General features: G+C 34.3%; 1 protein-coding gene across 1 annotated transcript in view; it reads right to left on the reverse strand.

The window, feature by feature from the left end:
• Positions 1–16083, reverse strand: part of Tnks (tankyrase) — a 144405-nt gene that overhangs the window by 30347 nt on the left and 97975 nt on the right. Inside the window, exons 6-13 of the mRNA XM_070016261.1 lie at positions 15462–15556; positions 14171–14237; positions 13495–13681; positions 11355–11476; positions 9658–9749; positions 9487–9565; positions 3447–3618; positions 969–1048 (exon numbers count right to left, since the gene is read on the reverse strand). Coding sequence (XP_069872362.1) covers positions 969–1048; positions 3447–3618; positions 9487–9565; positions 9658–9749; positions 11355–11476; positions 13495–13681; positions 14171–14237; positions 15462–15556 — 894 coding nt within the window. The remainder of the gene's footprint in view (positions 1–968; positions 1049–3446; positions 3619–9486; positions 9566–9657; positions 9750–11354; positions 11477–13494; positions 13682–14170; positions 14238–15461; positions 15557–16083) is intronic.

The following is a 16083-nucleotide window of genomic DNA, read 5'->3' on the forward strand; positions in this document are numbered from 1 at the left end:
TGATGGAGAGGCTTCTGGCATTTGCCAATCTTGCTGCCACTCCTGCCAATGAAATGAGCTACTCTTCTTTAAGAACTCGAACGATCTCCTTTTCTACTGAGATCTTGACTGGAAGTCTGATTTGAATATTTGTGTCCCTCCTACATTCGTGTTGAAACAACTCCAATGCAACAGTATAAACAGGTGTAGCCTTTAGAGGATGGTTAAATATGAGTACAAAAATTAGTAGTAAATAGTTTTTATGGCATCTTATATGCTGAAGATTGTCCATGACGTTACTTTCCCCCAGATTCTTACATTCCAAGTAATCATTATTAGTTCCTTTTACAGAGAATATTGGGAGATGGAAATGAGGCAAGGAAGTAGGAGCTTATAAAAGGCAAAAGCCTATCTACTTATTAAATATTTGCAAGTTTTTTATTCTATTTCATTATTTTACATCTTTCCTCCTTTTATAATTTTAAACAGCAAATAGTCTTTTTGTCTAGCATATAATTTCTAATACTTTCTAAAGCAGAAGGTCAGTCGTGGGGCCTGAACTCTGGGCCTAGATGCTGTCCCTCACTCTTCAGCTCAAGGCTAGCGCTCTACCACTTGAGCCATAGTGCCAATTCTGGCTTTTTCTGCTTATGTGGTTCTAAGGAATCAAACCCAGGGCCTCATGCATGCAAGGCAAGCACTCTACCACTGGGCTACCCTACCAGTCCCAGAAGGCCTAATTTTTCATCTGTAAAGCCTTGTTTTGTTTGGACATTTGTATTCCTTTGATAAAAACAAATGTGACTCTCATTGTGAATGTACTGTTTATGAACGTAAAGGCAGTAGTCTATGAAATATATATTAATTATAATAAGCACATGTAGCAATTCTACTGGTTTGGATTTGAGTAGCTCTACTCAGAGGTTTAACAATGAATTGGATAGTAAATTTCAAGAGAGCCACTCCAGATGTTAAGGGCATTGATTTACCTTCACAGTTTCCAAATCACCAGCTTTCGATGCTTCCAAGAGTCGGTAGTCCACATCTGAAGTACGTATAGGTGTGCTCTCTGTGTAAAGGAAAAGAAAGGTTACTGCTGGTCTTAGACGTGACAGGGAAGATGTGATGAGATTAAGGGGTTGGAAATTTCTGGGATGCAGTATTTCCTCCAACTTTCCCAGATCAGAAATAACTGCTTTCTTACCTCAAGCTGTATCTACCTTATCCTAAGCCAAATTAAAAAAAGAAACCCTCTAATAAACACAAATCCTTTTCTATCCCTACCATTGTATCTATATATCTATATCTATCTATTTATTTATTTTTGCTCAAAACATTGAAAATGGGAGTGAGGAAAGCTAGAACCAAGGGATCCAAACACCTTTTCTAATACATTTACAAAGCTTTGCCATTGATCTAGCCACTTAACTGCTATTACTCACTGGTTCATTTTTCTTTTAAGCTTCAATGTCCTCAATATAAAGGAAACACTACTCCTGAAATTAGAGTGATTGTAGAATGCATAATCAGTCAACACTGAAGCCTGCTTATAGACACTGTAATGTTCACACTGACTGAATGTGGTCAGGGAAATGCCATTAAAAATGTCTGCATAACTGGAGGGTATGATACCAAAGCTAATTAGAATACTGACTAAATAAAGACTGACAAATGTAGATATTCTCATTAACTGAATATAATCGAAAATTCATTCTACACTGGTCCAAATAAATAGGGTCTTAAAAAAAAGTTTATATCACCACAGACATAAAGTATGGCTTTTACAACAAGCACACCTCCACATAAAAGGGCTGAGCTTCAGAGATCAGGACATTCAGTCGGCACTTTATTATGGACAAATCCTGTCATTTTTCATTTTTATAGTTAAAAAGGGAAAGTTAGTTTGCCTAAAAGTCTCTTTCAGGTTTAAGACTACATTATCTTATTATCAGAGATAGCTTTTGAGTCCACTGTCCAGGTGGGAAGATAAAGTGAGACTATGAAAAAGGTTTTAGATTTCAGAAGAACTACTTCAGCTCTTCTAAAGTGCTTTGTTACAAGAATTACTTTTATAAAATCTACATTGCTTGAATTCTTCAATGGAAGATAAACATAATGACACATAGCAGATAAAACACTAAGATTCAAGAGAAGAAAAAGTAAGTTTCATGTAATAAAACAATTTTGAATTGTTCTTCATTAAAAGAGAGTACTGTATTACATTTGTTAGTGTGTGAATTTCTGAGGAAAGGAACTACACCCTCACTTATCTTCAGATTCCTTTGTTCACAGAGACTATTCAGAAGGCATTTGCTTTTCTGTTGAGGTCAATTTGTCAAATCTTGGCTCTTTCTTTGGTTGCCTTTATTGTGTTCTTGCCTGAATCAGGTCTCCACTCTTAAGTATAATATACGATTGCATTCACAGGCAAGGATGTTTCTGCATCTATATCATGTTGCTATAACTGTGTCTCTGGCAGTTAATAAAACTTACTACAACATCCTGTGGATATCTGGAGGCATTTTTACTTTATCATCTGAACAAACAAAAAGAACGATTATATACATAGAGTTAAAACTTTGGATATTTTTAGATGTCAGCATTGGAAAGATACAATTAATAAGAATATATAATTTGAACTGTAAGAATTTGAAGTTCACACACCTATCTTTTTGGGGGGGTTAGGGAAGACTGATCCTTGAGCTTGAACTCTGGGCCTGGGCACTATCCCTGAGCATTTGTGCTCAAGGTTAGCACTCTACCAACTTGAACTACAGCTCCACTTTTGGCTTTGAAATGCTATCCTCAGGTCTCAGCCTCTTGGGTAGCTAGGATTACAGGTATGGGCCACTAGCTCCTGGCTAGGTACAACTATCTTGATGGAGGATGCCCAGTCAAGGGTGTAATTTTCCAATCAGGTAAGGTGTATTATACATATAAGAATATTTTTTAAAACTATGAGAAAGAGTTAAAGTATTTATATTTTAACCAAGAAAGGACACTACAATTTCATAATAGCGTAAATGAAGTTAAGAATGACAAAGTAGGCTGCACTATTTCACATATAAGGACAATTAATTAAAATTTATTACCAAAAATAATAAATAAAAGTTATTACCAGAAAATGATTTTTAATCTTCTCTATTTCATTAGTATTATAGCTACCATAATTCCATTTGTTCATATGAATTTCTAGTCGCCTTTGATGTTACCCATGAATCAGTCTTTCAAACTAAAAAAACTAAAAGTATGCTTCCTTCTTTTTTATGAAATCTTCCTTATCTCACTAAAAGATGGAGATAGGAAAGACTACAGGTTAAAATACAAGCAAGGGAAGGTATGACAAAAATATTATGGCCAAGAAAAACATTATAAAGAGCTACTTAAAACAAGTGGCGTCCAGATCTGGGCATTTTGGCGGAGAGGGGATAGAAAGTGTGAAGTCTAATGAAGCTCCTTTGACTCACCACTCAGGATCTGCTGCACTGCTTCATTCCCCATCTGTGCTGCAGTAAAGCCTTGTAGGGAGATGATGGAAGGATCAGAGCCATAGCTCAGTAGGAGGCGGCAGGTCTGCAGATGACCTGCTAGTGCAGCTCGATGCAAAGCAGTCTGACCAAGGGTGTCCAGTGCATTCATCTGAAAAATCATTGGATGGGCATGTGAAACAAAAGCATCCCTTTATTCCTACTATACATTCTTTTATTCTTTTCTTTTCTTTGGCCACACAACAAAGCTGTTTATGAATATAAGAGAAAAACCAACTATGAAAGTTTTTTAGAAAATACCAGATATGCATTATTAACTTTTGCTCACTGGTTCTAAAAGTATTATCTTCTAATTAGTTATCCTTTTTGAGTAACTTATTGAAAAATCACATGCCTTTCCCTCTCCTAAATTATCATCTTCCCATTTTCTAACTTCCTGACACTCTCCTTAACAACCAGAAAGATCTATCAAGTTAAATTAATTTTATTAATACAGATTGAATTATATAGAGGCTCTAGGTCTTCCAGAAGGTTCCTGATAAGGGAATGTAGTACATTTTCAGATATATGATGGTTATTTAAAACATTTCCACTCCAACCCCTTTGCACCCCCAGGTTAGGAAAAGGATTTGGGGCAATTGTTTTCCCAATTTGCAGTCTGATTACTACTAAAGCTGTCGTTCTTGTTCAGATAAGAATTCATTGAGATTCCTCATAATTTTTCATAAAACACACCATGAGATATCAATGTATTTAATTCCATCACATTTTCCAGCAAAAAAGCTGTTTATGCATAACAAGAGAAAACACAATCATTAATACTTATCAATAGAAAAATTAAGCTGCCAAACTAATTTTTGTACAAATATCTTGTTATTTCAGTATAGGAGGGGAAAAAAACTCTAAAATTATGAACATTCTAATCATTCACATTTTTTCCTAGAAATAGTAAGATATACACAAATTATTCAATGGTAAAAATAAACCCAATCCAGCTGCTTATATCATACGAATATGAATCCAAAGTCATTTCTCTAAAATATAGAACTTACCAGGTTAGGATAGCAATAACTCTCCAGTACTTTCAAATAAACTTGAATCTCTTAGTATACCATTTAAAATCACTCCAATTGAGAATGGGATGATTACCAGCTTTGATTTATTCTTAGATCAAGTATTATCTTTATACAGGATACTTGTTGTATATGAAATTTTTCCTTTTACTTTTTTTTCCCCCTCAGCATTTTATATTTTTTAAGAAGCTAAATAGAATTTTGTCTTGACTCCATGATGTTTCCTATTTCTATCATTTTGTTCACAATCTGATATGCCTGCCATACATTCATCAATTTCATCACAAACTGATATATTTGATTACATTGGACCGGCATTATATAAGGTGTCAATTTCTAAGGTCTGGCTCAAGTTAAAATTTGCTCTTGGTCAAGATAATCCTAGGAAACAAATTCTATGGAATAGAGAAGATGAGTAAATCTAACTTTAGTCAGTTTCACTCCAGTGTCTGAGCTTATCAATTGAATACCAAATAAAAATCATATGGTATTTTTAAACATTAAAAAGATAAACTGTAAAAAGAAGATCTTTCTATAAATACTTATGTTGGAGTTGAGTACAGTATAGCAAATAGCAGATTCATATTTCTCACTCTGGAGAGATTTATGTCTTCATTCAGAATAAAAATATAATATAGTACAAATGATTAGAATTAATTTGTAAAAGGAACTTTGTAGATTTAGTTAAAAAATTTCCATTTGACAAGGACTGACTAATAACCACAAAAACATACTGCAATTTTATGTTTTAGGGATTTAAATATTTTTGTGTAGATATTGGGACTTGAACTCAGAGCCTCTTGCTTTTCTTCAGCTTTCTTGTTCACAGATTGTGTTCTACCACTTGACCTATATCTCTACTTCCAAATTTTATGTTCTGATCTCTACAGTTCATATAGTCACTCAGTGCTTTATTTTTTTCTTTCACTATTTTTGAAACAAAATTTCCTTAAACTTAGTAAGATATACCAATATAACAAAATCCCTTTGTTTCAATAAATGTTTTAAATTACAAAAGGATAATATCCTTTCTTCAATTTCTAAAGAAGTATAAACAACGAAAGAGGGGCTGGGAAGGTAGCTCAGTGGTAGAGTGCTTGCCTTGCATGCATGAGGCCCTGGGTTCGATTCCTCAGCACCACGTAAGCAGAAAAACTGGAAGTGGCACTGTGGCTCAAGTGGTAGAGTGCTAGCCTTGAGCTGAAGAGCTGAGGGGCAGCGCCCAGGCCCAGAGTTCAGGTCCCATGACCAGAAAAAACAAAAAATAAACAACAAAAGAATATCTGTACAGTGCTTCTTCAGACATCAAAGTTAAGCAGTATAGTTGGAGCTACTCAGGAGGCTGAGATTTAGAGGACAGAGGCTCAAAGCCAGCCTAGGGAGAAATGTCTACAAGACTTCATGTTCAATTAGCCAGTAAAATATTTGACTAGAGGCATGGCTCACAACTGTAAGCAAACAAGCTATGCCAAACAAGCTATGAAACCCTGAATAGATGCCTTGGTATGAAAAAAAATAAACCAAATTTTAAAAATTAAAAAAAAGCTATACAATCCAGTGAGAATAACGTACAACACGCAGGGAAAATAGTAAGCAGGTAGTCTATGAGGGTATTGTAAAGAAGAGATTATTTTTCAGTTTAAGCCAAATGTTACACATTCTCAGGTTTTAGGATTGCGAGTTTTTCCCTGTACAGTCGGCTGATAACTAGGGAAACTCCATACATCACTTCAGTAGAGTTACATCCAAGACCAAAAAGAAAGATTCACTTATTTATTTTTAAAGAAAAATATTTCCTAGAAAACTTTCCATATGCTTGTAGCAGAAATGTTTCCTAAAGTCAGGTGCCAGTGGCTCATGCCTGCAATCCTAGCTACTTAGGAGGCTGAGATCTGAGAATGGTGGTTTGAAGTCAGCCTGGGCAGAAAAGTCTGAGATATTCCTCTCTCCAATTAACTACCAAAAATTCTAGAATTAAAGCTGTGGCTCAAGCAGTAGAGCACTAGCCTTGAATACAAAAGCTCAGGGGCAATGCCTAGGCTGTGAGTTCAAGCCCCAGGACTGGCACAAGAAAAAGAAGTAAGGAAGAGAGGAAGGAAGGAAAGGTTTTTTTCAGTTATGCCTGTAAAAGTTATTAGGCAAGGAGAATGGTGGGCTACTATTCCAGCATCTTCTGAAATGAATAAAGTACAGTCCCAACTGAATAAGGTTAGGACTAAATGTATTTTTTGTTGCCTGTAAGTTAAGGATGATTTTGTTTTCAAATAGTTATATGACTATACCTCATTAAATCCTTACATGGAAAAAGGTAAAAAATTATTATGAAATTGAATTATAATTTGAGTCATTAAAGACCTTTAAGTTGATAGTTAATTGAGAAAAAAAGCCCAACAGTTAATGTTTCTCATTCTGTCTTAGATTTGGTTTTATCAAATACTGAAACGTTCTATCAGCCTTTGCTTTTTCTTCTGTCAGTGATGGTATATAATCAGAGCTCTCTACAAAGTGACTAACATCATTTTCCCCTCCACACATGCTGAAATAGTTCAAGGCACAGAAGTGCAAAACTGTTCTTGGCTTCCAAAGTAAGTAATAATAATTTTGTTTTTGATGGAAGCAGAAACTATCTGAAATGATACTCCCCTTTCTGGCTATCCTAATATTACTTAACAGGGTTACCTGAGAGGATTTATGCTGCTGCTCTAATTTAATTTCATAATAAAGAAGAGTGACATTTTGGGCCAATGTAATTTTATTAAGAATTATAATGATTAAGAGGAGGTTTACAGAAGTTTGAATTTATTACTCTCAATTTTACTATTCTTTAAGTCATATAAGTGGCAGATGATGCCAATTCACTCTATTAGCAGGCTGGTGTATGTGGCTGCCTAACAAGTGCAAAACTCTGAGATCAAAGTCTAGTAGCTTGGGGGAAAAAAAAGTACCTGGTAATAAGAATTCTTAATGTAGTTGTTATAGTAGAAGGCATACTGGTCTAAAAGTGGGTCTACATCTTTGGCAGGGTGTTTAAAATTATACATGCTCCACTGACCAACTAAAACGTTATTGAAAGTGTATCATACCTCTGAAGATAAAGACAGAGAACCTTAGGCCTATAGCTGACTACCTCTGGAGATAAATTATTTTTACTCTTTATTAAACCTTTTTTTCTCATATTCATAAACATTTTCTCAAGCTGAAGGGCACTGTTCATATTTTTTTTTTTTTTTTGGTTTGGACATGGGGCTTGAACTCTGGGCCTGGGCACTGTCCCTCAGCATTTCAGCTCAAGGCAAGCATTCTACCACATGAACCACAGTGCCACTTCCAGTTTTCTGAGTGGTTTATTGGAGATCATTCATGCCCAGGATGGCCTTGAACTGTGATTCTCAGTTCTCAGCCTCCTGAGTAGCTAGGATTTCAGGCATGAGCCAAAGATGCCCGGCATTATTCATAATTTTTAAAGAACATTATAAATGTTATGAAATACTTCAAAAACAGTCAATGAGAACCATGATGCTCATAAGTGTAGCAGAAAGCTCACTTAGCATAGTTTTTAAGCCTACTGTTAAAACAATAATGTAGTAAGTAGCTGTACCTAAAAAATAAGCAAGAAGCCTGTACAATTTTGTTCCCTTTCATTTTAGCTCAGTGTAATGAAATTCAATATATCAAAGTCCCTTTAAAGGAAATATTTAAATCCCATATCCTATGGGTAAGAAAATTTCAAGAACTCTTGCAATATACATATGCATATACATATTTATAAAATTCTAGCCAAGCTGTACTATAATAATGCGTTGCAGATAAATATAAAAAGAGCAATCACAAATGATGGAAAAATTAAATAATTAAAATTTAAAAACATTTTAATTGCTATGATGTAAAACAGCCCTTGGCTCTATTTAAAATTTAAAATCTTATAGAGAATTATCATTAAGATTTGAGGGACTGATTATAGGTTTAGTTGTGATAGTTAGAAAATTCTATTTTCATGTTTTTAAATTACAGTTATATATAGATATGATGGCCAGGCAATACATTTAGTTTTAGCAAAGTCACAGAATATTATAAAAATCTCTGTTCAGGGGCTGGGAAGTTGGTTCAGTGGTAGAGCGCTTGCCTTGCATGCCTGAGGCCCTGGGTTCACCATATAAGCCAAAAGAAAAAAGCCGGAAGTGGTGCTGTGGCTCAAGTGCTAAAGCGCTAGCGTTGAGCTGAAGAACTGAGGGACAGCGCCCAGGCCCAGAGTTCAGGCCCCACGACTGGACCCCCGCCCCCCCCAAAAAAAGAAATCTTTATTCAAATGATCTTTTCTTTAAAATTTCCTTTAAAAAGTCACCTTGTTATTCATTCTAAACTGTATAATTTTTATCATTAAGAGTCTGACCATCTTTTTGAGAAAATATCACACGCCAAGTAATAGTCTTTTGTCATCATAGAATTACTTTTGGATTTAAACATTTTCAAGTTCAAGTCACCTTTGAAAAGTAACCATGCTTTCTTGCTCCCTCAAGTAATTCAGAATTTCAGAATATGTCATCTAGGTAATACCAATAACAATTTGTTAAAAATTTTTATTTCTGAGTATACAGGTTGAAAAAATTATTTTCAGTTTGAGAGGATAATGGAGTGTTTCAACTATCATTTACATAAATTATTTTCTGACAAACTATCATAGAAAAGTTATCTACCAAAATATACCAATTCTAGTATTAACAAAAATAATATATAAAATCAAAATCTATTTCAAATGACATTTTTATTGTTCTACTGCTTTCAGAAGTCTGACAATAAATTACAACAAAAGTATATTTTTTGTTAAAAATATTATTTTAATTAGCTTTTTAAGACAACCTATGAAGTTAGCTCACAGTAATCTAAGAGCAAAGTCAGTCTTCAGAGCCATCAATGGTAGGGCACATTCTGCACCATTCTGGCCTTACCTTTGCTCCATGCTTATGCAGAACCTCCATGACATCATTATGAGCTCTTTCTGCTGCAACATGCAGGGGAGTCATGAAACTATGAGGAGGAGAAAAGTAGAAGGTCATTTCCTCTCTCATTTTTGTTTAATTTCCCTAAAAGAACTGAACAACTGCTAAAACTGTACTTACTCTTTATTTTTTTCATTGACATTTGCTCCTTTTCTAAGTAACAGTTCTGTTACTTGTTTCCGTTTGGGATGCAAGGAAGCCACAGCACAGTGCTATAAAGGCGACAGAAGAACTAAGTCAATAAAACAACTTCTATGGTAAAGATTTCTGAATTAAATAGTATGTATTTTCTGCTTAGGTCACTTACCTAGAAATATCAGAACACAATTACATCTTTTACATTATGGAGGTGGATCAACATTTTCTCTAAATACATTGCAAGTAGGAAACACTAAGTCTTCACACTAAAGTGAAATTGTGTTCTTGGTTAAGCAGCAGGAGAATTTGTTAGCTAATATTTCTTTCCTTTAGCCCAATATTTAATTATTCAGCTAACAATCCACTGGAAGTGTTAGAACACTGCAAATGAATTACTCAAGCCTTCACTGAGCTATCAGTCATATAAGCTGTATTTTACAAATCATTGCACTGATACACACCCTAAGATCAGGGCTTACATGCCCAGGGATTGGAAAGAATGTGAGTAACTTGAACAGTTTAGAGGAAAGAATATTTTCAGATTTATCTTAATATTTATACAACTTTTATATTTTGCTTTTTTATATTAGTGTTTGTATTAAAATTAAAAAATGACTTATAACAACCCACTAAAATGGCCACTCCAAATGAGTTGGTCAGGTTTATTTTGTGGCTTTGAATATCTCTTTGCTTAATACTGGTAGATTGAATGTAACTGCAACTCAGTTGGACTGATATTTAGTTAAATGTAAATAGAGATGACCCATTTCAGTTTGGTGAATCTTTTTTTTTTTTTTGGGTCAGTTGTAGGCCCTTGAACTCTGGACCTGAGTGCAGTCCCTCAGCTCTTTAGCTCAAGGCTAGCACTCTACCACTTGAGCCACAATACCACTTCCTGGTGAATCTTTTAATAGTATTTTCAGAAGACATTGACTAAAGTTTGACATCTATGCCACATATATACAAGGATGTTAAATAAACTTCTTTGAACCATTAGAGATATAAAAGTAATTTTTTTTAAAAAGCAACTGCTAAAAAAAAAAAAGAATGCTAACTGACATATAAAGTTCTAAGATAAGTATCACATACGCTTAAAGTTCTGAATTCAGAAAGGATCACTAACCAGCAATTAAGCAAATCTTTCCGAGAGCATATTAGAATATACATACATATGTATGTATATGTGTATATATGTATGTATGTATATAGCTATAAGGGCAATTTGTATAGCCTGGGATAGAAAATTATTTGTAACTATCATCTTTCCACACAAATACAGTTATCTGAATACATTTGCTCACAAAGCTGGCAAGTATTTCTGAAAACATACTTTAATTTCCTACAGAAAACAAACATACACATAAAGAAGATTCTATCAGGAAGACTGCACTTTATATTTTATGGAAGAATTAGCCAGAAAGGCAGACTTAATACACTAAGCTTGGGTAAAAACAAAGATAAAATAATTTCCAAATCAAGGATGAATAAATGTCTATTCTCTCATCCATGAAAAGAAACATGCCCTGAACCAAATTTAAACAACAGTGCAACCAATATCAAAATGCAAATTCTTGGCATTTCAGATAACAAAGCTACTTTCAGATTTTGGGAATGAAAAGCATTATTTTGTGTTTGCACTACTACTAGATCCAAGGAATGGATTAATAATAAAAGCTTACCAGTGCTGTTTCATGAGACTGTGGTTGTTTGAAATTAATGATCTCCAAAGCCAGTGTTTTTTTAACTTTGGCTAGGTCTGCTTCTCTAGCTGCTTGTAGTAAAGAATGACCTTTGAATTCATCTGTCAATGAAATAATTGACATATAATAGTTTAAAGTTCATTTAAAAAAACCTGCTGGGCATAAAAATATGCACTTAAAACCCTAGCACTTGGGACTGAGGCAGAAGGGTTATAAAGTTCAGAGAGACTAACCTGGGTGATATTGTGAGATCAAGGCCAATATGGACTACAGAGACCTTGTTTCAAAAAAACAAAAAAATTTAAAAAAATGCCTACTGTGAGTAGGGAAATTATTAACTTTATATTTCCCTCTATTGTACCTAAAGCAGTAGTACAGCAATGTAAAGGATAAAGTACATTACTGAAAAGTTTTGGCATATGTATGCTCTGAAATAAGACTTCATACCTCAGAATTCATAAAGATTCACATATAAAGACATTTTTATTACAACAAAGTTTTAAAAACAGGCAACCTAGATAGTCTCCAAAAGGAAGCTAAGTAAATAATTTGTGAACACACACAAGGGAATATTTTGCAGTTCATAGATAAAACAAAATAGGATAATATATATTGACAAAATGCATACATAAAAATTCAAGTAGCAAAGAATAGGCTGGTCCATTTTTTTATGCTACTGTTATGCTTCTGCTTCTATTGTCATAACAATGCAAAACATTCAGAGATGCAGAAGACGTGTAGAGAAATATTCATCAAAATGTTAATAATGGTTATGTTTTCACATAGAGAACTGAAATACATGAGAATTTCTGTAGTTTGAAAGTTTTTCAAAAAACAATTACTATTTTATTATTTTCAGACATAAATGAGACTTAAAAACACATCTAAATCATTTGCATAAATAATTTTTTAAACACACAGATGGTGTATGACTTAACACATTGTTTCACAGTTACAAAGGCTTGTGGTTGAATAGTACTATGCTTTTTCACATCTTTCCATTCTTCTGAGTGCTTGATCACAATCTTTCGTGTAAAAGACAAAGACATTGCTACCAACAGCAGTGCACGTGTACTGCATGCTTTATTCTTTAATGATTATATTTGGAAGATCTTAGATTCTCTGAATAAGCCTTCCTGACCTCCTGTATTATTGAGTTAGGGCTGCCTGTGAGGCTCATAGCAGTTGCCTTTAGCTTTAACACAGAATGCATTAACATATCAAATGTGCTACAGCAGACTTTTTCCTTAACAAAGTTTGTCATGTCATAGTCTCAAGAAATATTTGTTGCACAGCTAGTATTTGTATAAGTTATAGCAAGTTAGGAAAAGAATCATCTTTATATAATTCTTATTCAATGGCTCTTTATCACTGCTAAATTCCTCAAAGTACATGACTTGGAGCAAAAAAAATAAGGAAATTTAAATGCAATGGATTTCAGTTAATAATGCATCAATATTGATTGATTAGCTGCTGCAAATGTACCATACTAATGTAACATGTTCATAATATAGGAGAACTGGATGTGGGGTATATGTAAACTCTCTCTACTAGCTTCCTAAATGTTGTATATCTAAAGCAAAATATTTATTTAAATACCTATTTATATATGTATAGGCAATATGAATCAGTAACTGTGAAAATTATTTCCATGAGGTCATCTCATTTAAATCTAGCTATGTGATTATACTTGGGATATAGCACTCAATAAAAAAACTATGATTGCACAACTTTGCAAGGCTTGGGAAATAATGAGCACTCAGTGTTAGGAAGCATCTATTATCAGTGGCACAAGAAGATAAGCTCTCTAAGTTCAGAGATCTGAGCTCTGATTTGTCCACTGCTATATTCCTAGTGTCTGTCACATAGTTAACAACTATAAATGGTTGTTGGTGACTCATCTTCATCAGCCTAAAAGAAACAAAAAGTAGCCTCAATGTATGAATTAGAATTCATTTTGAGTAAACGTAGAGTATATATAGTATGGATATTTAAGGTTCTTGGAATTCATGAAGAAGAGTGTATGATTAGAAATGAGAGTTATAAATCAATCCTAATAACTAAACAATGATACTCCAAATTTATAGCTAGCTACTGTTCTTAGCATAGTAATACATACAAGTCAGTCTCTCCCGGAGCTCAGGAGTCGGAGCCATATCCACAGCACTTTTGCCATGACAGTTGACTAATGTAGGGTCAGCACCATGGCTAAGTAACAGAGAGCAGACTTCTACACGATTTTTGGAAGCAGCCTCATGCAGAGGAGTAAACTGCCAGAGATCCATAGCATTAACACAAGCTCCATGCTGAATTGAGGAACAAAGTTTTGTGTTAGCAATCATTTCAAAGGATTAAATTAAACTTATAAAACATTTATTTCATTGGAAATTTCTGTTATAACTTTTTGAAATATGATTGTTTTCAATAACAACTTAAGTCAACTAAGTGTTTAAAAATTCTCAAGCAATAAAAATACTCTCAACAACCCTGTCTTGCAAAAATCTTATTGGTCCAAATACGCAGGAACAAGTTAAAGAAAAAAGCAAACAGCCAAGTGCTGGTGGCTCACACTTTTAATACAGGTTACTCAGGAAGCTGGGATCTGAGGATCATGGTTTGAAGCCAGTCTGAACAGAAAAGTCCATGATATTTTCATCTCCAATTAACCACCAAAAAGCTAGAAAAGGAGCTATAGCTCAAGTGGTAGAGTGCCAGACTTGAGCAAATGAGTTCAATACCCAATACCACCTCCAAAAAAGAAGCAAATGATACCCCAAAATTTTAATCTCTCTCACCTTTAGTAGCAGTTCTGTGACTTCATAATGTCCATATGAACACGCATTATGAAGAGGCACAAGTCCACTAAATGAAAAGAGGCACATTAAAATGTCAAACATTTGTGAAGTGCTAAAACAAAAAAAGTGAATAAATTCAAGCATCATTATATAAAAACCCTCTAAATACTTAATAAAATAATTCAGAGTATAGCTATGTTCATACTTTCCTTCATTGCTCTTGTATATTATAGTCCTTACAAATGATGGTAAATACCGATTAGAAGAATGGTGACATAAGAGGAAGATCATGTGACAATAATTGCATGCTTCATTTATCAATTATGTACAGGAAATGTTAGTTGGCAGTGAACAGAAATATTCCTACAGTTTGAATTCACTTTCATGGCAATTTCCAGTATAAGAATTAAATATCCAAACTACTATAACTCAAATATCAAAAGTATTCTAAATGAGTAATGAAAAACAACCACCCTTTTCTGTGGTATATTTCTCTTGATGACTCACCTATTGTACACTCATCTGTTTTCAGATATGTATAAAGAAACAGGATGGATAAGAGCACCAGGCATTTTTGCCCCTATTCTCATTAGATACTGTTCACATATGGCACTAAACCCAGCAAAGGCAAAGGAGAAACAGCACAGAAAAGAGCAGATTTGAAATGGATGGATTCCCCTTCTCATAACTCTCTCAAGTACTGAGTTAATTTCTATGCTTCCTGATATCAAAGTAGCAGGGACGGGGACATCTCTTCTTTAAGCTGTCAGTCACCGGAGTGTGATATAATCTATCTCAACTGAGTAGTCAACTGTCTTAGATTTTTAAGAAAAGATAGCAAACTCAGTATCTATATTCCTGGATTCTAGGCAGAAAAGTAGAACGTTTCCCCAAATTCACCCATTCATACATAAAATAAATGACATAACTGTTTTGGTGTTGTTTTCTGGTTTTTATCCATTTTCCCTCTTACTAACTTATTTTCTTAGTTTAGATGTCTAACATTTCTTTAGAGGAAAAAGACTCATAGAATTAAGAGTATTGTCTATTTGGTATTTCGGTTTATTGATCTTCTAATACCTTTAGGAGTATGATAACTATGCTACAAGACTATCCCAATATTCAATTTGTTTACTGAAATATAAATTTTACTGAAATATAAATTAAGAGCTGAAAATTGATTACAATTGAGAAAAACTGTCTATAGAGGTTAAACTTTGTAGAGTATCAGAAGATGAAAACAAAGTACTCCATAATGAAACCATTAACAAGAGATAAATGGGACACCTACCCTTTGTCTTTTGCATGAACATCAGCGCCATGCTGAAGGAGCAGCTGAACTATCCTTACTCTGTTGTATCCTGCTGCTAGATGTAAAGGAGTAGACTAGAAAAGAGAAAGAACAACACATCTTTTATTCAGGTAAAAAAAATTCTGACTTTGTTATTTAATCTGTATGTATAGATAGTTAAACACACAGCAAAAGTTAACATAAAAAATACTGGGCTGAAATGCCTCTCACATTAACACTTCATAACCAGATGAGATCATTTACTCCTGGAAAGGGAATTGCCATCTGCTATGGATTGAATATGCTTTGTCCTCACTAAAATTCATGTTGAGACTTGGTGCCTAGCCTAACAATGTCCAGAAATACTGGGATCTTTCAGAGATTAATGGGTTTCTCATGGGAGTGAGATACCATTACAGAAGAACTAAACTAGTGGTTATTACAAGAGTGGGCTGTTATACAAGTTTGGCTTATCATCCTCTTTTGCTTCCTTTTTCTCCCTGTGATCTCTCCTTCCCTCCATCTCACAAAATACACAGTACCATAGGATGCTATCCACCTTTTGTTGTGAAGCAGCCAAGTGGCCCTTGTTAGATGCTGGTACCATGCCATCAATATCTTC

This window comes from Dipodomys merriami, unplaced genomic scaffold (assembly GCF_024711535.1).
Source record: "Dipodomys merriami isolate MVZ:Mamm:240054 unplaced genomic scaffold, mDipMer1.0.p SCAF_12, whole genome shotgun sequence".
In the NCBI taxonomy this organism is placed as follows: Eukaryota; Metazoa; Chordata; class Mammalia; order Rodentia; family Heteromyidae; genus Dipodomys; species Dipodomys merriami.